Here is a 23,601-nt window from a genome sequence, read left to right on the forward strand (position 1 = left end):
CACCCCCCACACCCCCCCCCCCAACCCCTCCCGGCCCCGGCGAGGAGGGAGCAGCGAGGCCCCGAGCGCGGCGGAGCGGAGCGGGGCATGGGGAGCCCCGCGGGGCCGCGGCCCCTCCGCACCGCCCTCCGCTGCCCGCTGTGCCCGCGGCTGCTGCTGCTCCTCGCCCTGCGGCTGCTGCTCGCCCTGCGCCCGGTGCTCGGCGCCCCGCACCCAGGTGGGACCGCGGGGGAGGGGGGTGGGGGGGGGCCGCGAACGGCGGGGAGGGTGGGAGCCGCTTCGCTGCGGTTTGTTTCCTCCGCCCGGCTTTGAGTCGCGTTGAACGCCGTTTGTTTTACTCCGTCTCCCCGCGGTCTCCTTTCGTCCCTCCGCGTTTTGTTTTTTTTTTTCCCCCCATCCCCCTTCTTATTTATTTATTTATTGGTTGCTTGGTTGTGATTTTTTGTGGGGGTTTGTGTTTTTGGTTTTTTGGTGGTTTTTTTTTTTTTTTTTTTTTTGGGCGCACGCCGTCGTTTTTTCTTCCAGCTCCGTCGTTTTTTAGGCTTTTTCTTCCTTCGGAATTGAGCTCCCCGCTCCGTACGGCCACGCAGCTCCTGGCGAGCCGGGCGGAAACGCTGCCGCATCTCCGGGAGGGGCGGCACCGGTGGGGGGGGGTGGGGGATGAGAGGGGGGGCGGCCGCGGCTCCCAACGCCCCACAGCCCCAGGGTGTCCCGGAGGGGCTGAAGGGCTTCGGGGTCCCTTCGTCCCCCATCCTGCCGCCCCCCACAGCGCGTTAATCCTATCGGGGGGTATCTGCGGGGTCGGGGCCCGATGGGGGGTCCCACGGTTCTCTTTTCACTTTCGCAATGAAGGCTGTAGGGTTTGGAAGGGGTTTAAGCCCTCGGAGGTCACCATGTGCACAGATGCCCGAACAGCGGTTTCAGACGCTTTTTACCCCAGGATAGTCCGGTAAAGAAGCAAACATTGCTCCTCGGATTAATTTGCCCTAAAAAAAAAAAAAAAAAAAAAAAAATGTTAACTTCTGTCCCAACGGTAACAAAAGTGAGCCCTCGGCCCTGTTTTATTAACGTCGGCTCAGCAAATCCAAAGCAGATTTGGAAATGGCAGCAGGGGAGGTGCTGCCGCCCGGCCCCGCTCCCCCCCTCGCCCCGTGGCATTTCCCCACAGCCGAGCCGCTGCCTGCCGGGGCTTTGGGTCGCTTTATGGTGCAGCATAGCAGCGTAGGCACAGCTCAGGGGATCGGAATAGGGAAAGACGAAGCGATGGGGGAGGAATCCTAACAGAGCTGGAGCTGCCCCGCGGAGACGCTCTCGGATGAACTTTCCCCATTCAATCTCGCCCCCATAAAACAACTTGGCCCGAAGTCCTGCTGCTCCTCTCTGCAGCATTCCGGGGTCTGTGGATTCCAGCAGGGCTGAGCTGCCCATCGGGGCCGATGCTGGCGATGATGCCGCTGTCGGATGCAGGGCTGGCGCGTTCCTCTCCTGCACGACGCGGAGCACAGAGGCAGACAGAGGCGGCTCTGTCCCTGCGGTCGGTGGGAGCTGCCGAGGTGGGAGCGGGGGGGGAACAAGGCTGCTTTCAGTTCCCCCAGCCCAGGTTCCACTGCTGCACGGCTGCAAGCACCATTCCTTCTGAGTTTTTTTAGCTCCATGGGGACTTCTTTGTGGCCATCCAATATTTGAAGGGAGCGGATAAACAGGAGGGGAACGGCTGTTTGTGAGGGTGGGTGGTGATAGGACAAGGGGGAATGGTTTTAAACTGAGACAGGGGAGGTTTAGGTTGGATATTAGGAGGAAGTTTTTCACTCAGAAGGTGGTGAGGCACTGGAACAGGTTGCCCAAGGAGGCTGTGGATGCCCCATCCCTGCAGACATTCAAGGCCAGGCTGGATGTGGCTCTGGGCAGCCTGGGCTGCTGGTTGGTGACCTGCACACAGCAGGGGGTTGGAACCAGATGAGCATTGTGGTCCTTTTCAACCCAGTCCATTCTGTGATTCTGTGATTCTATGATTTATTCTATAAGCTCCTCCAGGGAGCCCTGCAGAGCCTGCAGGTGCACTCGGCCTTTTGCACCCTTCCCTCCCTGCTCCTTTTTCCTGGGGTCTTCCCTTGCTCGTTCATTTCCCCCTCGCACTATTCTCTGTTTCTCCATGTCTCCCCATAGAATCACAGGCCATTCTACGATTCTGGGTTGAAAAGGACCTCAAAGGCCATCTAGTTTAAACCTCCTGCCACGGGTAGTGTTGCCAACCACCAGACCAGGCAGCTGGGATGGGGACAGCAGTGACAGCAGTGCCACATCACAGGTGCTGCCGACGCACGCAGCTCCATCCAAGCAGACACTGCATCCCCAGCACTGAATTTGCAGCTGGGGAACGATCCCTGCTTGGATTTTGGGATGAATCCCATATTTCCCTTTAAGCTGTTGGAAAGGATGCTCTCTGCCTCCAGGTCCCTGGTAGGGGGGGGTCTCGGGGCTGGGCTGGGCTGGGCTGATGGCATCACTTCCCTCCCCATCATACTGGGATGGGCTAAAAAAACAGGACTTTGAGAAAACTTCTCCACCCATCCAAACCGTTCCCCTGCATGGACTGGGGCTGCTATGGAGCTTTGTGGGGAGGGAAGAGGGAAGAAGGGACCTGGGGAAGAATTTCCAGCCTTTACAATAAACACAGCAGGCAATGCATGGAGTCCTCCCCATTTTCCTCTTTGCTTTTGGCACAGCAAACGCAGCTCCAAGGAACGGTAACTGGGATCGTGCAGGAGCAGGGAGGTGGGATCAGGCTGCACATCCACGGCCTCGGGGACCTCTAGGGATGGAGCACCCGCAGTGCTGGGCAGTGCTGGGCCCTCATCACCTCTGGGTAAAGAATTTCTGCCAAACATCCAACCTGAGTCTCCAGGGCCCCACCAAGCAGTGCTCTTTCCCAACCTCAGAGGTTGTATGGCTCCAAGTGCTGCTGGCCCCGGGGTTACCGCGTGCCACCAACGTTTATGGGATGGTGACACGGGAGCAGCCCACGTGGCCCCAAGGGCTGTCCCAGTGATCCATCCCAGTGATCCATCTCAGCTCCACTGCTGCTGAGGAGCAAGATTTTAATTAATGTGAGCTGTGTAGAGCCTGTGGAGCATCTACATTTTTCTCATTCTTAAGATTGCTCGGAGCCCATAAGAGACCTACACAGATGCTCTCATTCGTAAAGGACCCATCTTTAATTAATTAAGGGTTAGAAAATGATGAGTGGGATGACTGGCAGCTTCTTGAGAGAACTTTTGAGCTCGGGGGAGGCAATTTGGGTGCTTACAGAGGGCACTTTTCAGGCTCCCCTCCCAGAGCTCAGTGCTGCATCGCTCCTCATGCTGCCACGATGGGGACATAAATGGGATTTTTCATGTAGAACAGAAAGATGTGAGGAATGGTGCTGGAGAAGCATGGGAGGAATAATCTGTGTGTATGCTGTTAGTAGTGCTGAAAACGTTGATGGTTTTCAGTTAGACCCCATTGTGGGGATGTGTGCTGGGCTGCCCTGCCCTGTCCACTGCTGGGTGGGGGGGAGGAGGGGAAATTCAAGTGCTGGGTGCAGTGCTGGGATTTGTTCCCTCGTCCCCTTCCACAGCCAGGGTGAGCTGCGTACCCTGCCTGCAGACAGCATCCCCATGGAAAACAGCTGGACCTTTATTTGTCCACATCCCAGACAAGGAGAACAGGCTGACTGCCCACAGGGAGCTGGGATGTGGGAAGTGGACCTGATCCAACATCACTCTGAGGCTTTGGAAAAGGAGCAGGGTGCTGCTGGTAGCCCTCTTTGGTCACAGCTAAGCAAGGAGCTCATCCCATCTGGCCCCCACCCACAAATATCAGCTTTTCCGTGAGCCAGGAGGCACTCAGCAACTCTGTGCTGCTCTGAGCTCCAGCCCTGAGCTTCACCCTTGTACAGCTCTTTTTGTGGGCTCTCTCTGGCCAAAACTTGCTCTTTATGACCACGATTTTGCTCTTCTCCGTGGCAAAACGTTAGGGATGGCTGCAGCCTCACCTGGGCAAACTGCTGGGTGTGCCAAAGGAGGGGTGGCAACGCTGGGTTTTTGTGGGACTGTTTGTCTAAGGAAGGGGGATTTCCACCTAACCCAAACCCACAGCACTGAAGATGGATGGATTTGGGGCCAGCTCTCTCCCCATGCCCATGGTTCCATCCCCATCTTTGTGCATGCAGGGCTGTGTTTATGGAGCTCTCACTGTTGGACAAACCTCTCTGGTATCTAATGAGAACAGTGGAGGGTTCCTCTTTTCCTCTACGTTTTATTGCAGGGTTTTCACTTCTCTGGTGCTTACCTTCCTCCTGGGCTGGGTACATCCCCATGGATTTTATTGTGGATGAGCTGCTGCTTCCACCTCTCCTCCAGCTTCGCTGTGTGGTATCAGGGTGATGCTCTGCATCACTGTTCCAGTCCCACTTGCACCATGAAGATAACGAAGGTGTTTGTTAGCAGTTTTGCTTCCTTTGCATGGGGTCTGCAGCCCCATGGGGCTACGAGGGGCCCTGTGTGCTCCCGTGGAACCAGCATCCATCGTCAGCCTCATCCCACGTGCTGCCCACGTTGCCCAGAATTGCAGGTGGTGATGCTTTCCTTGTTTGCCGTGCGGTGGCGAAGCTGTTGTGGGAAAGGCTGAGCTGAGTTCCTTTCAGTTCTGGCTTTCTGACTGCTTACATCTTGCATTAAAAACAGAATGAAACCAAAGAACTGCTATGGTGGGGCACAGCAGTGCAGAGCTCAGGGCTGACCCTGCTGGAAGGATGCAGGGCGTGAGGAGCAGAGGTGGCATCTGACCTTTCATGGCTGGAATTTGGGTTTGTTTTGGGCCGGTCCAGGCAAAGCATCACAGAGCATCAGGTTGGTGCAGTTCCCAGTTCTCTTCCCCCATTTGCTAGAGGGCAGCTCCTCCCCAGGTCTGTGGTGTTTGCTGTGGTTGGGTTTCCAGTAGCACAGAGCAGTTGGGGAAGCTCTGCCAGTGCTGTTGGGAGCACAAAAATAATGCAAAAATGCAAGGAGCATCTCTGGAAGGAGTGACCCATAGCTGTACCATCACTGGAGGGCAGTGCTGGCAATTCCAGAGCTCTGTGCATGGACTCAGAAGAGGTTATGTCTCTGTAGTTTCTGCACTGGACGATAATTTAAGAGCAGAGGGTGGACATTGTGCTCTGCATAAATCTTCAGTTCTGCCCAAGTTTTGCTGCCATGGGGAGCAGATCAGGGTTTACCCCGAGAGCATCATTCCACCAGTGCTGGATCCTGCCAGGACTGGCTTTTATCCCTCAGGATAATGGGTTGGGAGCAGGAGTGTGACTGTGCTCCTCTGCTCCATGTGTGTGCAGCACAGCAGAGTGCATCCAGAAATGCCCCATTCCTGGGAGCTCTGTGGGGTATCAGTGTGTGCTTAATGCTCCCGAGCACGACGTACTCCTGCAGCTCCTCACAGGAGCAACCAGTGGGTCCCAGAAAGCCCAGCAGGTGACTTCCCTTCCTTCTTTATCCTGTGAGCCCAAAACTCTTAAGCTATAATTTCCAAGCTCCAGCTATCCTCTTTTTAGAGGATGGTGATATTTTCTGCCTTTCTGGCCCCAGGACTGTCCCTGGAGTCTGGGCAGCTTCCTTTGAACCCACGCAGCACTGTGGTTCTGGCCCCAGCAGGCACCAATCCAGCACCGCAGGCAGCAGTGGGGCACAGAGCATCACCCGCTCCTCAGGCTGACCCTGGGCCTTTTTCTTCACGTTGTTTATTTTTTTGCCTTTACTTTCCCAAAGGCAGGCTGACACAGAAGCAGGAGGGCTGTCCTGGTGCTGACCCTCGCTGTGCTTGTGATGGAGAGGGGTTTTTCCAGCCCCAAAGCGCTGCTGCTCAGCTCCTGGCAAAGAGCTGCAAGGGCAGCCTGCAGCTCTGCTCCGAGAGGGTTTTGCTTAGTATGAAACTTGTCGGAATTTGAAAAATGTCTCTGAGGAACTCAAAGGCTCTTCTCCCAAATCCTGTCTTCCAGCACCGCACACACCGAGCCCACACCCCTTCTCACCCATCATTATTTGAGGTCATCCCTGGTGCCATCCCCACTGGGGTATGAAGCCTTTCCAACACTCTTTTTTGGAGCCATTCGAGATGCATAGAACTCTTTTCCATAGCCAACTAAAGCCCTCTGGTTGCTTTCTCCTCCTTCCTCCATTTCTTTTTTCCTTTGCTGGAGATGAGTGGGATCGCTGGAAATGAGTGGGATTGGTGGCCTGGAACAACACAGCCGGGGCAGGGGGAAGGTTGGGATGAATTGGAAATGAGAACCTTTTCAGACCAAAAATTCGTACAATGGCAACAAACCAAAGCAAACCAAAGCTAAATATAGCCAGGCTCGTGAGCAGGCTGACTGCTCGTGATGTTTGTGGTGGAAGAAATGGGATGATTTAAAAAACAAAAAAAGGAAAAAAGGAAAAATTGTTTTCTTGACACGCTGCTTTTCACTGGGTCACTGGGTGAAGGTCTGGGAGACACCAGTGCAGAGTCCTGCTGGTTTTACTGCTTCCTGCAGCTTTGGGGATGAGAAGGAATGAGGAGGGCCTCAGCGATGCTCTTTGGCAATGAAGGGGGTTGGGAAAATGCTGTGGGACTGGGAGCTGTGAGTATGCTGTGGGCAGCAGCTGTGTGGTGTGGGCATGGTGGAGGTTGGGATTTTGGAGGCTCCCAGTGAATGTCTGGGAATGGCCTCAAGTTGGGCATTAGGAAATACTTCTTTTCTGAGAGAGTGGTCAGATGCTGGCATGGGCTGACCAGGGAGGTGGGGGAGTCACCGTCCCTGGAGGTGTTCAAGAAACGTTCAGATGTTGTACTGAGGGATGTGATGTAGTGGGAAATACTGATGGTAGGTGGACAGTTGGACTGGATGATCTTGGAGGTCTTTTCCAACCTTGATGATTCTATAATTCTATGGTGACAAGGGGTCGGCCAGCTTAATGAGGTGGATTCACTGCCCCTCGAGGTGTTCAGGAAATGTTTAGATGTTGTACTTTGGGACATGGTCTATCAGTGAAAGGTGGATGGGATGGACTGGATGATCTTGGAGATCTTTTCCAAGCTTGGTGATTCTATGATAAGGAAAGGTTGGCCACCTCAAAGGAGGGTTGGCCAGGTTAACGGAGGGTTGGCCAGCTCACTGAGATGGAGTCACTGCCCCTGGAGGTGTTCAGGAAACGTTGTACTGAGGGACGTGGTGTGGGAAATATCTGTGATAGGTGGATGGTTGGACTGGATGATCTTGGAGGTCTTTTCCAACCTCGGTGATTCTATGATTCTATGATGCCAGGCCATCCATTGGCAGTACTTTAACCTTTTCTTTCCCCACGCTTCTTCCCCTCTCGCAACCCAGACTCCAAAGTCTTCCTCATTTACAACGTGGGAGCTCAGGGCTGCCTGGAGACGAAGGACTCGCTGGTGCGGCTCACCAAAGGCTGCAACACCAGCTCCCCAGCCCACCAGTGGAAATGGGTCTCACGCAACCGCCTCTTCAACGTGGGGGCCATGCAGTGCCTGGGGGTGTCGTGGCACGGGGGCAATGCCACGGCCGGCCTGCACCCCTTGGCCACCTACGAGTGCGACCGTGAATCCGTCAACATGCGCTGGAGCTGCCGTGGTCTCGGGGAGCAGCTCTCACAGCACCTCGGAGCCCGGCCAGGCAACGCCTCGCTGGATAGGGGCGACCAGGCACGCAGCTCACAGTGGAGGACGTATGGAACCGAGGAGGATCTGTGCTCCGTGCCCTACTCTGGTAAGGCTTTGCCATGTGTCAGGCTCATCGTCTGCGCTCCTAGGTGCTTCATAGCATGGTTGGGTTGGAAGGGACACCAAAGCCCCACAGCAAGTCCCACTCCTTGCTGTGGGCTGCTTGCCCCCCACCGGATCAAGCCCCAGGGTTGGATGCAGTATTCCAAATGGGGCTTCCCTTCTCTTAGTTTTCTTTGCCAGTCTTCATAATTCTGTGGTTCTGTATTGGCACAGCGGTGCAGTCACCATCCCTGGAGTAGAGGGTGGATAGTGATAGGACAAGAGGGAATGGTCTTAAAGTGAGACAGGGGAGGTTTAGGTTGGATATTAGGAGGAAGTTTTTCACTCAGAAGGTGGTGAGGCACTGGAACAGGTTGCCCAAGGAGGTTGTGGATGCCCCATCCCTGCAGGCATTCAAGGCCAGGCTGGATGTGGCTCTGGGCAGCCTGGGCTGCTGGTTGGTGACCTGCACACAGCAGGGGGTTGGAACCAGATGAGCTTTGTGGTCCTTTTCAACCCAGGCCATTCTATGATTTAATGAGTGGCACTGAGGGACACAGTTTAGTGGGCATGGTGGGGTAGGTTGGAGGTTGGGCTTAGAAATCTTTTCCAACCTTAATGATTCTGTGATTCACTTTGTTCCCATTGCCTTGATGCCTTGCAGACACACAGGAACCATTAGCAGTAGTTGTAGCCCCTAAGCAAAAGCAGTCCCAGGCTAAACACCATGCAGCTCTCTGCCCTGATCCTGCGGTGGGATGGGGGAGAAAAATAAATAAAAGTGTAAGAACTTGTGGGTTGAGATAAGAGCAGCTTAATAAGGAAGAAAAAATAGGGAAAGAAAAAGAAAAAAAAATCAACAGTAGCCATAAGAATAAACAAAACAAGCAACGCACAATGCAATTGCTCACCACCAGCCAGCTGATGCTCAGCCAGTTCCCACACTCCCTCCAGTCAGCACCTTCAGTTTTATCATTCCATGTGACATCGTATGGTCGGGATGTCCCTGTGGCCAGTGTGGGTCAGCTGTCCTTGTTCTGTGCCCTCCCAGCTTCCCCCTGATGGGGCAGTGTGAGGATCTGAAACGTCCTTGACTCAGTGTAAGCACTGCTCAGCAACAAGTAAAACATCTCTGTGTTATCAACATTATTCTCATCCTAAATCCAAAACACAGCACTTAGGGAGAAAATTAACTATCTCAGCCAAAGCCAGGACATACAGGCACCCCCTGATCCCCCAACCAGAAGAACCCTCATCCTCAACTCCTCTTGGCTGCAGCCTCATGGGGGGACCCTCTTCTCCCACAGAGATCTACACCATCCAGGGCAACTCACACGGGAAGCCCTGCACCATCCCCTTCAAGTACGACAACCAATGGTTCCACGAGTGCACCAGCACAGGGCGAGAGGACGGCCACCTCTGGTGTGCCACCACCCAGGACTACGGCAAGGATGAGCGATGGGGCTTCTGTCCCATAAAGAGTAAGTTTGGGTGGCTTGTCCCATCCCAATGGGATGCAGGAACATCCTCGTGGTTGCACCTGGCTTTGGTGGGATATTGGTTTGGTTTTTTTTTTGTTTGTTTTTTTTTTTTTGGAGTTGGAGTGGGATGTGCTGGGTGCCAACTGCTTGTCCCTATAGGCAATGACTGTGAGACCTTTTGGGACAAGGACCATCTCACCAACAGCTGTTACCAGTTCAACTTCCAGTCCACACTGTCCTGGCGGGAGGCTTGGAACAGCTGCGAGCAGCAAGGAGCCAACCTGCTCAGCATCACCGAGATCCACGAGCAGACCTATATCAATGGTGAGGCAGGGTGGCCCTGCCACCCTAGGGCAGAGCTGGTGACACCGGGGGCAACTGGTCCCAGGTTTTGCTCTCTGTCCTTGTTGGGTTGGGCTTGGTTTTTGGGCTGGGGTTGTGCGTGGAGCTGGAGCTGGGGGACTGATGTTGCCCCTCTCTCTACGTTGGCCCCAGGGCTGCTGACCGGGTACAGCTCCACGCTGTGGATTGGGCTCAATGACCTGGACATCAATGGGGGATGGCAGTGGTCTGACAACTCGCCACTCAAGTACCTCAACTGGGAGAGCGGTGAGCTGGGGGCTTTATGAGGGGGCAGGGGCAGGAGATGGGCTGTGAGCAAAGGATGTGGCTCTGGGCAGGTGGCAGGAGAGGTGGCCTGGGCTGCTAAGGTGCCCTGAGCTGAGCATCTTTGTTTCAAGGGCTGTTGAACACCAGTGACGGGTAGCTCAGTGGTCTGGGGTGTGGAGGACACTGGTGGCATTATTTGCCCACTTCCATCTCTAACCCTTAGCTCACAGGGCAGAAGGACCCACTGCAGGGGATGCTGAGGTTGTGCCCGATGCCATCAGCCCAAGGCACTCATGGGGATAAATATTATATCCCTGGAGGAGTCTGGGGACAACCACTGACTGCCATCTGGCATTTCTGGTTCATGCTGATGCTCCAGGTCCTTGTGCATCGAGGCACAACAAATAATCCCTTTTTGTGTGCCACAAAATCAATCCATCTCTGCTCGGGGCAGGGAGAGCTGTGCCCTGCCCTGTGAGCTCCCAGTAGCCTGTTTTCCCTCCCCCAACTCCCATTTCCAGACCAGCCTGACAACCCCAGCGAGGAGAACTGTGGTGTGATCCGCACTGAGTCGTCTGGGGGGTGGCAGAACCGTGACTGTGGCATCGCCCTCCCCTACGTCTGCAAGAAGAAGCCCAATGCCACCACTGATCCCTTCCTGACAGGTGAGTTGGGGCTGAGCAACCTCAGGGTGTGGGTGCGGGTGGGATCCCAGCTCTGGTCCCAACTGGCAGCTCATGGAGGCGATCGGGGTATCCAGGGTGGGCATCGATTTGGAAAATTGCAGAGCAGCACCACCTCAGTGCTCAGTACACTCACAGGTCGGACATCAGGAGAAATGGGAGATCCCTGGTGCTTTCCCAGATCTCTGTGCTTTGCTGTTGCATTGATGGTGTGCAAACAGAAGGGATTTTATTTTGTTCCTGGAGCTCTAAAGTTACCACTGCTTGCACCTTGCCATTGTAAGGCTTTGCCTGTAGCTGTCCCATGCCTTGGGCTCTTGTCCCAAGCACAAAGCACTCTCTGAGCATCCCCCTGGGACCACAGTCCCCTGCAGAGGAGAGGCTGGGGGAGCAGGGTGGGAGCCCTTTGTTGCTTTTCCTTGCCAGATTCATGGTCAGAGGTGAAAGTGGATTGCGAGCCCAGCTGGCAGTCCTTCCAATCCAACTGCTACCGCCTGGTGGGAGAGAAGAAGAGCTGGCAGGATGCAAAGAAGACCTGCCTGCGGAGCGGGGGGGACCTGGTCAGCATCCACACACTCTCTGAGCTGGAGTTTGTCACCAAGCAGGTCAAGCAAGGTGAGAGGAGCCCATCCAGCCTATAGGTGTGGGGTGTGCGTGGGGAAATAGTGGCATCCTGTTCATGTTTACGTTTGTGCAGAGTCAGATCACGTGGGTTTTGGTTGTTGTGGGGATATTTGGGAGAGCCAAATTTGGAGCCGTGAACCTTTGTGCTCAGTGTGATGCATCGTGCCATGCCGAGGGCATTACAGGAGGGAGAACATAGCATGGACCCATCTGAAAATATCACTAATTCCATTTGGTTAATGCAGAAATAGGATGAAAACACCAATAAGTAGGCAGATTTTGTTCTGTTTGCCCCTCTGTGGGGAGAGAGCATCCCTGCCCTACCTGCTGCATGGCTCTGAGCTCTGCAGCTCCCATGTAGGATGGGGGCTTGGAGAGGAGTTTTGCAGCCTTTTGGGGAGGGTTTCTGCCAGATTGCAGCCAGGCAGAGGCCATTCTGCCTTCTGGCTCTGAGCCTCCTGTTTTGACAGACGTGGAAGAGCTCTGGATTGGCCTAAATGACCTCAAGCTACAGATGAACTTCGAGTGGTCAGATGGGACACCTGTGAGGTTCACCTATTGGCACCCCTTTGAGCCCAACAATTTCCGTGACAGCCTGGAGGACTGTGTCACCATCTGGGGACCGGTGAGAGCACAGGGCAGGAAATGCATCCTATACCGATGGCATCCTTATGGCGAGGGAGGAGGGGGAGTATCTCTTGCTTGGGTTGAACCTGGCTCATCCTGGCTGCTGGGAGGGGAGGGATCCAGCGCATCCATGGGGGCTGATGCAGGGAAGGAAAATCGATGGCATACAGTCTGGGAAATTCCCCAGGGCTGTGAGCTGGGCTCAGTCCTGCTCTTCTCCACCCTTTCCAGGAAGGGAGGTGGAACGACAGCCCGTGCAACCAGAGCCTGCCCTCCATCTGCAAAAAGCCCGGCCGGGTGAGCCAGGAGAAAGAGGAGGATGACCACGGGTGCAGAAAGGTGAGGTGGGGCAGGCATGGGAGCCCCTTGCAAAGGGGTGCAGTCTCTTAGGCAATCCCTCAGTGCCCAGAAGATGGAGAATGGGTTTGCAAAGTGCAGACTTGAAGGTCCCCTTGGCACTCCTAGAGCTACAGGTCTGTGCCCAGGAGACTGCAGAGTCCTGGGCTTCTGCAGTTGCATGAGGCCACAAGAAGAAATTGAGACAAAATTCATGCTTTCATCATCCAAGATCCTCCCCCGTGCTCTGGCTTGAGTTTCCAGCTCAGAATTTCATCTTTTTTTTTTTCCCTGTTTGCTTACGTTGAGTCTTGATGTACCAAAACGCTGCAGCAAAGCTGCTCCATGCAAGAGCCCAGTGAGATGGGAATGGGATGGCATGGGATGGGATGGCATGGGATGGCATGGGATGGCATAGGATGGGGAGCCTAGTGCAGTGCCACTGATCATTTTCACCCCATTTTGAACACAGCCACTGAGTTGGTGCATTTTGACCAGGACCGTGCCACCCCAGCATCTCGGCCAGCTGTGCCCTGCCTCAGTTTCCCCATCTTGGCAAAAGATGCTGCCTGGCTTCATGGGCAGCTTCACCCAGACCTTCCCTCCATTCCAGCAAACTCAGACAGATGCTTGGCTCTGCAAGAGGTTGGGGACACTATGGCAGCCAGGCAAGCTGGCATGCTGGGCCAGGGTCAGTGCCAGTGCCAGTGCCAGGAAGGTCTCTAAGTCGGGGCTGAACCCTCTCACCCTTCCCACCCTTTGACATCCCATCATGTGTGCATCCCTCCCTGTGCTGCTGCCCGCTCCCTGCTCTGGCAGCAGACAGGCACTGTTGTGTGTCCAACTCCGGACGGGCTCCAAAATCAACAGGCGAGTGATTAAAGCAGGCTGCAGTGGGACTTGCTCTCTGTTCAGCCCCATGACACAAGAGGAGGATAATGCTCCCCTCCCCGCTCCCCGGCAGGGCTGGATGCTGGCAGGGAGAATTATATGTGCTGCTTTGAAGCTGTCTGGCTGTTTGTTTTCCTTGCAGCCCTGTCCTTTGGGATTGCAGGATTGCTGGATTGCTAGAGCTCGGTCATGCCGGGTCAGCTGGGGGTCAGAGACCTCACAGGAAAAGCTGGAGGTGGCAGCGGGGGACTTGGCTCCCATCCCATGTCCCCACCCCATTCAGGGGCTCAGCCCCTATGCTTGGGGACAGTTTTGGCATGGGCTCAATTGAGAACTGGGCTGAGAGGAACCTTATGAGGTTCTACAGAGGCGTATGTAGAGTCCTGCACCTGGGGGGAATAACCACATGTAACAGTACAGGTTGGAGGCTGAGCTGCTGAAAAGGAGCTCAGTGCAGAAGGACCTGGGGATCCTGATGGCCAACAGTTGGCCGTGAGCCAGCAATGTGACCTGGTGGCCAAGCAATGTCTCGGTTGATCAACAGTTGACCAACAGTTGACCACGAGCCAGCAATGTACCCTCATGGCCAAGAAAGCAATGGGACCCCAGGGTGCACTGCACAGTGTGGCCAGCAGGGAGAGGAAAGTACTTCTCCCCTCTGCTCTGACCTGGGGAGACCTCATCTGGAGCACTGCATCCAGTGCTGGGCTCCCCAGTTCAAGGCAGACAGGGAACTGCTGGAGAGAGTCCTGCAGAGAGCTGCAGAGATGGTGGGGGCCTGGAGCACCCCTTGATGGGGACAGGTTGAGAGCCCTGGGGAGCCTGGAGAGGAGAAAAGACCGAGGGGGTCTCTGTAGAGGTTCATTGCAGCTCCTACCAGCTTCTGCTGTCTCATGTCCCCAGGGCTGGAAGTGGCACAGCCCCTCCTGCTTCTGGCTGGGTGAGGACCGTGTCACCTACAGCGATGCCCGCAAGATGTGCTCTGACTACGGCTCCACACTGGTCACCATCACCAACAGGTCAGCGTTGCGCCCTGAAAATGAGCAGCACGGGGATGGGGTTTGAACCATTGCTTGGGATGAGATCAAGGCAAGGGGGGGCACAGCTCACAACGTCTGCCCTCCAGGTTCGAACAGGCGTATGTCAGCAGCCTCATCTATGGATGGGATGGAGAGTACTTCTGGACAGCCCTGCAGGACATCAATGAGACGGGCGCTTTCCGCTGGCTGAGCGGCGATGAGGTCATGTACACCCACTGGAACCGCGACCAGCCCGGTAAGGGGATGGCAGCGGGTGGGACGGGATGTCCCCATCCCCACTGGTTCTGCCCAGGGAGGGGATTGGCACGGCCACAGCCTGACCCTGAGGCCGGCTGCAGGTTACAATAAGGGTGGCTGTGTGGCCCTGGCCACCGGCAGCTCCATGGGGCTGTGGGAGGTGAAGAACTGCAGCACCTTCAAGGCCAAGTACATCTGCCGGCAGAACCTGGGCACGCCGGTGAACCCCGAGTTGCCCAGCGCCTACCCTACGCCCAGCCTCACCGGGAGCTGCCCGCTGGGATGGAGCGCGGACCCCAAGCTGCGGCACTGCTACAAGGTACGGGGTGCTGGGCTGCAGTGAACCCCAGCTGTGCCCCTATCTTCTGGGCGTACGTTGGTGCATGCAAAATGCATCCTGGACACAGCGCTGGGGCTGGAAGTTGGGATGCTGGTGCTTGTAGGGTAGAGATGATGCTCTGCTTTTGCTCCCTGCCCAAGTCAGGGGTATCCCAATGGGATCCCAGGGCTGAGCACCCCACTTTCCTCCATCCCCAGGTGTTTAACTTTGACAAGCTGCAAGAGAAGAAGACGTGGATCGCAGCACAGGAATTCTGCCGGGAGCTGGGAGCCCAGCTGCTCAGCCTGGGCAGCTACGAGGAGGAGCACTTTGTGGCTAATACCCTCAACAAGATTTTTGGGTGAGGAGCCGGCTGTGAAAGTGCAAATAAAAAAAGCCTCCATGTTGGAGGCTGGCTGTGTTCTGACCTTTTCCCATAGGGAGTCAGAGCCAGAGATCCATGAGCAGCACTGGTTCTGGATTGGCCTCAACCGGCGCGACCCTGCAGGGGACCGGAGCTGGCGGTGGAGCGATGGGCTGGGGGTGAGTCCAGCAGTGAGGCACTGAGCATGCAGAGCTGAGCCCAGGGAGCAGCAGTACTGCAGGCAGCTTTTACTGGAGGATTCGGGGATGTATTTGGGGTGGAAGTCCAGTCTGGGAGCCCCAACCCTTCCTATCTGTCTCGGCCCCCAGTTCTTCTACCACAACTTTGACCGCAGCAACTACGATGACGACGACATCCGGAACTGTGCGGTGCTGGACCTGGCCTCCCTGCAGTGGATGCCGATGCAGTGCGAAGCCCAGCTGGACTGGATCTGCAAACTGCCCAAAGGTACCATGGCCTGCTACCCCAGGCAGAATCCACAGGGGTTTGCAGATAAGGTCACGGCTTCCCTTTTCCTTCTCCAGGAACCGATGTGAAGGAGCCGGAGATCACAACCCAAGGTGCGTTAGGGGCTGTGTGTCCATCTGGTTCCATCGTCCTCCCTGGGCACAACCAACCCACACTCACTGCAGGGTACTGGGCATGGACAGCATTATCCAGAGGAGGACTGACTTTGTGTGTGGGCTCGTGGGAGGGTGGGAGCCAGAACAGAGGAACCAAAGTGTCCTCAACTCCAGCCCGACACCAGCACTCAGCTCCATTGCGGTTGCTGCCCAGGGCCGGTTCCTCCTGATCACCCAGAGCAGGGCAGGCTCAGGCTCCTGGATGGATGCCGAGTCCTTCAGAGAGCAGCTCAGCAGCCAAACTCTCATGGGGAAGAGGTGCTGGGACATAGGAGGTGGCTGAGCTGCAGTGTGATGCTGGGTCCCTGCTTGCAGGCAGCAAAGAGTGGGTGAAGTACCAAGAGGCTGAGTACAAGTTCTTTGAGCACCACTCAACGTGGGTGCAGGCACAGCGCATCTGCAGCTGGTTCCAGGCAGAGCTGGTGTCAGTGCACAGCGAGTCCGAGCTGCGCTTCCTGGGCCAAAACCTGAAGAAGGTAGGAGATGCTCCTGCCTGAACGCTGCTTTCCAGGGCTGCTCTGTGTCCATCGCATTCCCTCCATCCATGGCCTTATTGGGGGATAGCCTGGCTCTGCATGTCTTGGGTGGATGGTGGTGTGGTGTGCAGGGCCCTGGAGCAGGCACTGATGTTCCCTCTCTGGTCCTGCAGTTCTCCAGGGGTCAGGAGCAGCACTGGTGGATTGGGCTGCACACCTACGAGAATGATGGCAGGTTTAAGTAAGTTGTGGGGACCAGAGCCCCCTGTACCCCTGTGTGTCCCTGTGCTGCTGTCCCCAGCTTGCAGAGCACCACAGCACAACGCCTGTCTCGGGCTGTGCCCATCCTGGGTTGGTGCTTCTGAGACAGTGGGGTGAGGGCTGCTGGTTCCTCACCCAGGAGAGGGAAGCACTGCTGCACAGTCCCAGTTTGGCCATGCCACTTGTCGCATTGCAGCCAGCTCGTACCATTCACCAAGTCCTTGCTTTGTGCTTTCCCAGGTGGTCTGATGGGTCCCTCCTCAACTTCGTCTCCTGGGCACCAGGCAAACCCCGTCCCATCAACAAGGACAAGAAGTGTGTCTATATGACGGCCAGCAGAGGTGAGGGGCCACGTCCTGCAGTGCTGGGCTCCGGAGGGGCCAAGGGCTGCAGGCTGAGCTGAGGGGCTGCCCCTGTCCCGCCTCTCCCCACAGAGGACTGGGGGGATCAGAAGTGCCCGACGGCGCTGCCCTACATCTGCAAGCGGAGCAATGCCACCGCTGTGAAGCCGTCCATCCCACCACCGCCCGCTCCCACGAGTGGGGGATGTCCCCGTGGCTGGGTCCCATTCCTCAGCAAGGTGAGCTGGACAGGCAAGGATCGAATAGGGCAGGATGGGTCTGGGCTGGGGGCAAGGAGAGGTTGGGGTTTTGGGGTTGGCAGTGATGGCTGAGGGATGGGAACGCTCCCGGACCACCCTTTGCCCCCCGTTCCCATGCAGTGTTTCAGCTTCAATGGCCACGACAAAGCTGACATCGTGAAGTGGCCGGAGGCGAAGCAGGCCTGTGAGAACCAGGGTGCCGTGCTGGCCACCATCTCCAGCCCTCTGGAGCAGGGTATGTCACCCCCCGGCCACCGCCAGCACCAGCCCCAAAGCTGCTGGAGGTGGCCCTCAGCGCCTCGCCATCCCTCACAGCTTTCATCACATCCATGCTGCTGAACATCTCCTTCGACCTCTGGATTGGCCTCCATGATGCCAAGAAGGAGTTCCAGTGGGTGGAGGGTGAGCCACTGCGGCACGTCAGCTGGGCGCCTGGGGAGCCCTCGGAGTGCAGCTCCTCCAGCCCTGGAGACAAGCCGGTGAGACTCCACTGCTCCATAGCATCCCCTGGCCCTGGGCTGGAGAGGGGTTGGGGCACCCACCACCCTGAGGAGGTTTCAGCATGTTGTCCCACCACGAGGGATGGGCTGAAGGTTGCACACTGTGGGAGTGGCTCTCTGAGGGCAGAGCAGGATCTGGTCCTGCAGTTTGTAGTCTCCATGGTTGTGTGTGGTGGGACAGTACAGCAATGCTGGGGGCCATTCTGATTCTGTGGCTTGGCCTGCAGACCAATTGCGTGTTGGTGTGGCACGGCTCACCCCCCCACTTCACGGGGCGCTGGGATGACCGGAGCTGTGTGGAGGAGAAGCATGGCTACATCTGCCAGCGGAGCATAGGTAGGGTGTGGGGTGACAGAGCCCCATTGTGCAGAGGTGGGGGCTGCTGTAAGCACCCCACGCTATGGGAGTGTCAGCAATGGGATCAGCTTTGGGGGAGCGTGGGGCAACGTCCAGGAGGACAAACTGTGGGGAGCACCTGGCCCTGTTGTTTCCTGGGGCACTGCTGACCCTGTGCACATCAGCCTGGCCCAGTGAGCTCCATAGTGATGTGCATCTGATGGGCATCCTCGAGGTTAGGATGGCACCTCGCCATTGAGCAGGCTCTGGGGACGTGCCCTCTGCAGCCAGGTGCACATGTCCCATGCATGGCACTGCTGTGGGGATGCCCCAGCTCTGTGGGGGATGGGCAGTGAGGTGACCCCTCCTCTGACCATGTCTCTTTGCTCCCCCAGACCCAACCCTGAGCCCCGCGCGGACGCCGTACCCCCCCTCGCCCACCGGCACCCTCTTTTACCACAACAGCACTTACCGAATCCTGCAGAAGCCTCTGAGGTGGCACGAGGCCCTGCTGCTGTGCGAGACCCTCAATGCCACCCTGGCCACCATCCCCGACCCCTACAGCCAGGCCTTCCTCACCCAGGCCATCAGCAGCCTACGAGCCCCACTCTGGATCGGGTTGGCCAACAATGAGGTGAGGACACGGGGTAGGCACCCAGGGTGGAGGGTCCTGGGGGGTAGCAGCTGCCCCTCAGCCTCTCCCCTTGGCTCTCCAGGGCGGTCGGAGCTACTCATGGCTGTCGGAGGAGAACCTGTTCTACGCCAACTGGCAGGACGGGGAGCCCCAGCAGGCTGCTGGCTGTGCCTACATGGATGTGGATGGGAGCTGGCGCACGGCTGGCTGTGACACCAAGCTGCAGGGCGGCATCTGCCAGCTCCAGTCGGGTGCGTGGTGGATGGCCCGGGGGGCTCCGTGGACCCCAGCAGTGGGTGTGACATCGGGTTGGAGATGGCGTCCCACTTGGGACCTTCTGGAGCTCAACACATGGGTTTGTGTGCCCCGATAACCCCTGCCCCCCAAACATGTCCCCCAACCAGGTCCCCCCCGCACGCACAAGTGGAGCTACAGCGGCAGCTGCCCCAAGTCGCTGGAGGACTCATCCTGGATCCCCTTCAGGGACCACTGCTACACCTTCCACATGGAGATCACCCTAGGGCAGAAGGACGCAATGCGGAGGTGCCAGAAAGGTATGGAAGGGCTGTGGGAGGCGATGGGAAGAGAATGGAAGGAGGTGGGTCCCCACGTTACCTGTGGATACAACAGAATACCTTCAGATGGAGCCCCTGTTCTGTTGTCATGGTCCAGCCCTGGTCAGCCATCATCTCTCCTCAGTGCTGCTTTGTGTTGGGTTCCCCATGTATCTCACAGTTCACGGCCATCAGCGGTTCCTCAGCTTTGTCTTCCCCATTGCTGCTGCTCCCGAGCTCCATCCCCAGCTCTGAGCTCACCCCCTGATCCCTCTTTCTTCCGCAGTTGGTGGCACAGTGTTGTCCATCCAGGACGAGATGGAGAACGTCTTCGTGTGGGAGCACCTCCAGGCATACGAGGGCCCATCCAAGGGCGCCTGGCTGGGCATGACGTTCAACCCCAAAGGTACAGGGCACAAAAGGACCCTTCCTGGGTATCACCATGAATTCTCAGTAGCTCTGTAGTGAACAGAGGAGCCCTTGGTAGTGGCTGCAGCATGGGGGGCTCAGGCCATGATCTGACCATGAGGGCTGCTGTCTCAGGCTGTGTTAGACGTGCCAAGTGTGTCCTCCCCGGTCTTGGGGGTCCTCCCCATCACCCCATCACACCTCCTCCTGCTTTCAGCACCAGGACAAAGGCAGAGCATCCCTGCTGGCATCCCCAGACCCAGTTCTTTCACTTCCAGGAGGTACCTTGGTTTGGCATGACAACACAGCTGTGAACTACTCCAACTGGGGCCAGCATGATACGGGGCCCAGCATGCTGAGCCAGAACAGCTGCTACTGGATCCAGAGCAGCAATGGAGTCTGGCGCTTGGGCTCCTGCACCAACGTCACCATGGGTGTCATCTGCAAGATCCCCAGAGGTAGGGACCTCGTGTTTGAGAGACTGGGGGTCTGGGCAAGGTGCTGCAGGGCAGAGCTGTGTCCTGCTGGCAGGGTTGGCCATGTTTGGGGCAATTGTGTTGTAGTGGGATCTGTGGGGAGGGGGGAGGGAGCCTTGCTCTTGTGCTCATCTCTCTGTGTTTCCATTGCAGTGGAGGAGAGCAGCTTCTCCAGGGCAGGTGAGTGGCACTGTCAGCCTGGGCACAGCACCAGGAGCTGGAACCAGTCCTGCCAGGCTAAGCTGCAGTGTGGGTTGTGTGAATAACAAAAAAATGGGAGATTTGGGTGGGAAACCATAGAATCAGGATGGTTGGGAAAGACCTCTAAGATCCTCATCCAACCCCAACCCATTCCCACCATACTTGTTTTGTCCCCGTATCTCCACAGTTCACCACCACCAGGGTCAGTTACTCCCCCACGTCCCTGGGCAGCCTGTGCCAATGCATCATCACTCTTCTAGAGGACAAACTTTTCATAAGATCCAACCTGACCGTCCCCTTGCTCCGCTTAAGGTCAATCCCATCCCAGGCAATTCTCAGTCCTCCTCTGTGGAGGAGCACATCTGCAGGCCCTTTGCTGGACCCCCTGCCCTTCTGGAGTTGTCACATCTAATGGGATCCTATAGATCCAACCCGGGCAGCTGCCAGATGTGAACACTCATCAGGACCGACCCAGACAGGCTGTCCCAGAGCTCTGCCATGGTCACCATGCTCCCAGAACACCCCAGCACCATCCCTCCCTGCCCCATTCTATCCACCCACCCTCGAGGAGAGCACCCAACTGAAGCTCCTCCACGGCCAGACCGGTGCTTGGGCAAGGACTTGAGGAAACAGCATCAGTATTTCACTGGACTTTACATTACCCGCAGCTCTGCCGGAGAACACGACGGCCATCGCGGTGGTGGTGCTGTCGGCGCTGGCGCTGAGCGCCCTGCTGGGCATCGCCATCTTCCTGTACAAACGGCGGAGGAGCTCCGAGCGCGGAGCCTTTGAGAGCGCCCGCTACAGCCGCACCACCTCCAACCCCAGCGAAGCGGCCGAGAAGAACATCCTGGTGTCGGATATGGAGATGAACGAGCAGCAGGACTAACGGCAGGGGGAACGGGGAGGGGGGGGGGAAACGGGGATCGGCACGCAGGTGGTCCCCGGGGTGAGCGGGGCTGGGGTTGGGGTTGCTGCCGTACCCCCAGGCTTGCCTCCGGCTGCTGGGAGCTCTCCTGCAGCAGCTGTGGAGGCGGTTTCAGGGCTCAGAGGTTCAGAGGAAAGCTGCCTCCACTTGGAGAGCTTTCTCTGGCCGGGCTCCGAGACACCTTCCCCTGGGGAGAAAGCACATGTGGGCAATCGGGGCCCTGCGGGGGCTCATCCCCCTCAGACAACGAGTGTCTGAGAGCACATCCTCCTGGGCAAGAGGTCTCCAAAGCCGATCTACCTCCCCTTCCCGCAGTCCACTCTCCACCCTCCTCATCCTCACCTCCCCCAGCAGCAGATTTGTGGTCCCCCATAACCCTGATGTTCCCATGCCCGGCGCTGCAGCCCCTCTCCCCCCGTGCTCCCCCTGGGCTGGCGGTGCCATCCCGTCCCACTCGCTGCCCCCCATCCCAGTAAGCACAGAGCTCCCCACACCACGAGCAGCTGGGAGAACTGGAAGCCCCGCGCATCCTTCCCATTGTAGCGGTGCCAGTTGAGGTCCCGTTGGCCAACTGCAGAGTGTGCAGGGGAAGGAGCACAAAGCGAAGGGCTGCCTTGGTGCCACGTGCTCACCGTGTGGGGCAGGGATGGCATGGGGCAGCTTGGGCTCGTTGAGGCCCCGAGGATGAGCATTAGGGATGTAGGTTGGGGACTGATTCTGGATTATTTTTTTTTGTGGTAATTTTGGAGGTTTGGGTTTTGTTTTGTTTTTTTTTTTTTTTCCCTTTTTTTTTTTTTTTCCCCCCAATGGAATTGATTGCTTTTTTTTTTTTTTTTTTTTTTTTTTTTTTTTCCTGCTATGCTGTATTGAGTGCGTGCTGAATATATACTTCTTTCACACAGCTGGCTGGGGTGTGTGTGTGGTTGCATTTTCCATGTGCCAGGTGTAGGTGAGGAGGAGGAAGGCACTGTGGGGCTGTGCCATGGGGCTGAGCTCCCATAGAGCCCCACAGGATGCTCGGACCCCGGGGGGGTTCCCTGCTGGGAATGGGACCCAAGAGAGCCCCCACAGCTCCAAAGGAAAGCAGCACAACCCCCACACAGAGACGTTTTCCCATCCCTTCCAGGTGGGTGCTGTGAGGTCAGCGGGGCCCGCAGAGTGCTGTGCTCTCCGTTCTGACACCTGTGTGGATTTGAAACTGTTGATTTCACTTAAGCTGGACATTAAGTGTTTGAGGAACTCTTGGGGGGGTTGGGGATGAAGGGATCGCTTCATTTTGTGTTTACTTTTTGGCAATGATGTCCAAACACCATTGTGACGTCTGTGGGCAGGAGGGGCCCCGGCTCTGCCCCGGCTCCATTCCTCAGTCGTGGTTTTTATTTCCTGAGGTCATTCCTGGCGTGGAGCTGTTGGTTTTGTTCCCGATGCTGTGCCAGATCTGGGAAAGCTGAGCACCAGTCCGTCCCCATCTCCATCCCTGTGCCACTGAGAGCCGCTGCTTGTGGCCGGGTGGGAGCAGGAGCAGCTGAGGGATCCTCTTCTATCTCCTGCCATGAGCAGAGCTCAGAAATCCCAAAGGGAGAAGTTCTGAGGCTGGGGTGGGCGGAATGCAGCAGTGCTGAGCTCAGGGTTGGGCTCCACTCAGAGCTATGAGTGCTGCATCAATGCCTGCACGCAGCCCTTCCTGGGAACGCTTCTTTCAAGAGATTATTTCCATTTCTTTCTTTCCTTTTTTTTCCCTCCTTGATTAATCTCGTTCCATTTCTTCCTTCTTTACCTTTGAGCAAAGAGATCTGTACAATATAGGGGAAATTTTGTATGGGAATAATTTTGCCAGCTGTCGGCAGCAATCAGGATTACAGGAAAAGCGTATATATGGTTACGTGGTATCTCCTATCACCAGTAGGATAATGTGAAGAATTGCTTAAAAGGACCCTGTCAATTATATATTATATATATATATATAATATATATATATAGTTTTGCAATTTTTTACTCTCTGTGGTTTGTAAGATCCTTTTAGAAGCTTGGAAATAAAATTTCCTCCCCCATCTTTTTTCTCCCTTTTTATTTTTTTTCTTTTTTCTTTCATCTGGGGGAAACCCCAGATTTGGCATTTGCAAAGAAGGCTCAAAATTCAGGGTGGACAGATCAGCAGAAGGAAAGAGCTCCGTGGCTGCAATGTGGGGAAGTTGGGGTCTGCATCTGCATGGGTTGCGAGCCCTGCAGGAGCCAACAGCACCTGGCAGTGCTTTGCATTTCAACCAGCTTGTGCCAAAACAGTGACCACAAAAGCTTTGTTTCCTCACTTCCTGAATACGGCCGTGAGTCTGACTCAGAAGTTATCAATTTTTGCTGGGTGGAGGAGGAATGCGATGCTATGGGAGTGCAGGGTCTGCTCAGTCATCTCTGCAGGCATTCAAGGCCAGGCTGGATGTGGCTCTGGGCAGCCTGGGCTGCTGCTTGGTGACCCTGCACACAGCAGGGGGTTGGAACCAGATGATCATTGTGGTCCTTTTCAACCCATTCTATGATTCTCTGTTCAGGGGCAATGGCAAATGCTGCCATGCC

The 23,601-nt window shown here is 56.4% G+C and overlaps 1 protein-coding gene across 2 annotated transcripts; it reads left to right on the forward strand.

Moving 5' to 3' along the window:
• Positions 1-20: 20 nt before the first annotated feature.
• MRC2 (mannose receptor C-type 2) lies at positions 21-23,081 on the forward strand. 2 transcript variants are annotated; one of them, XM_085211026.1, is made up of 30 exons: positions 21-217; positions 7,406-7,804; positions 9,108-9,281; positions 9,441-9,605; positions 9,777-9,890; positions 10,412-10,555; positions 11,000-11,188; positions 11,668-11,822; positions 12,056-12,163; positions 13,955-14,070; positions 14,178-14,326; positions 14,430-14,647; positions 14,866-15,008; positions 15,088-15,190; positions 15,341-15,479; positions 15,557-15,592; positions 15,971-16,131; positions 16,305-16,372; positions 16,633-16,733; positions 16,827-16,972; positions 17,114-17,228; positions 17,309-17,472; positions 17,721-17,829; positions 18,225-18,463; positions 18,546-18,714; positions 18,868-19,017; positions 19,304-19,423; positions 19,704-19,883; positions 20,055-20,081; positions 20,771-23,081. In XM_085211026.1, exons 1-30 carry the CDS (start codon positions 88-90, stop codon positions 20,989-20,991), a joined length of 4,452 nt encoding a protein of 1,483 aa, XP_085067152.1. In that variant the 5' UTR covers positions 21-87; the 3' UTR covers positions 20,992-23,081. The 2 variants fall into 2 exon arrangements, with proteins under 2 accessions (XP_085067152.1, XP_085067151.1); XM_085211025.1 differs by lacking the exon at positions 20,771-23,081 and adding an exon at positions 20,290-20,745.
• The last annotated feature ends 520 nt before the right edge of the window (positions 23,082-23,601 follow it).

This window comes from Meleagris gallopavo, chromosome 29 (assembly GCF_905368555.1).
Source record: "Meleagris gallopavo chromosome 29, MGAL_WU_HG_1.1, whole genome shotgun sequence".
Classification (NCBI taxonomy): Eukaryota; Metazoa; Chordata; class Aves; order Galliformes; family Phasianidae; genus Meleagris; species Meleagris gallopavo.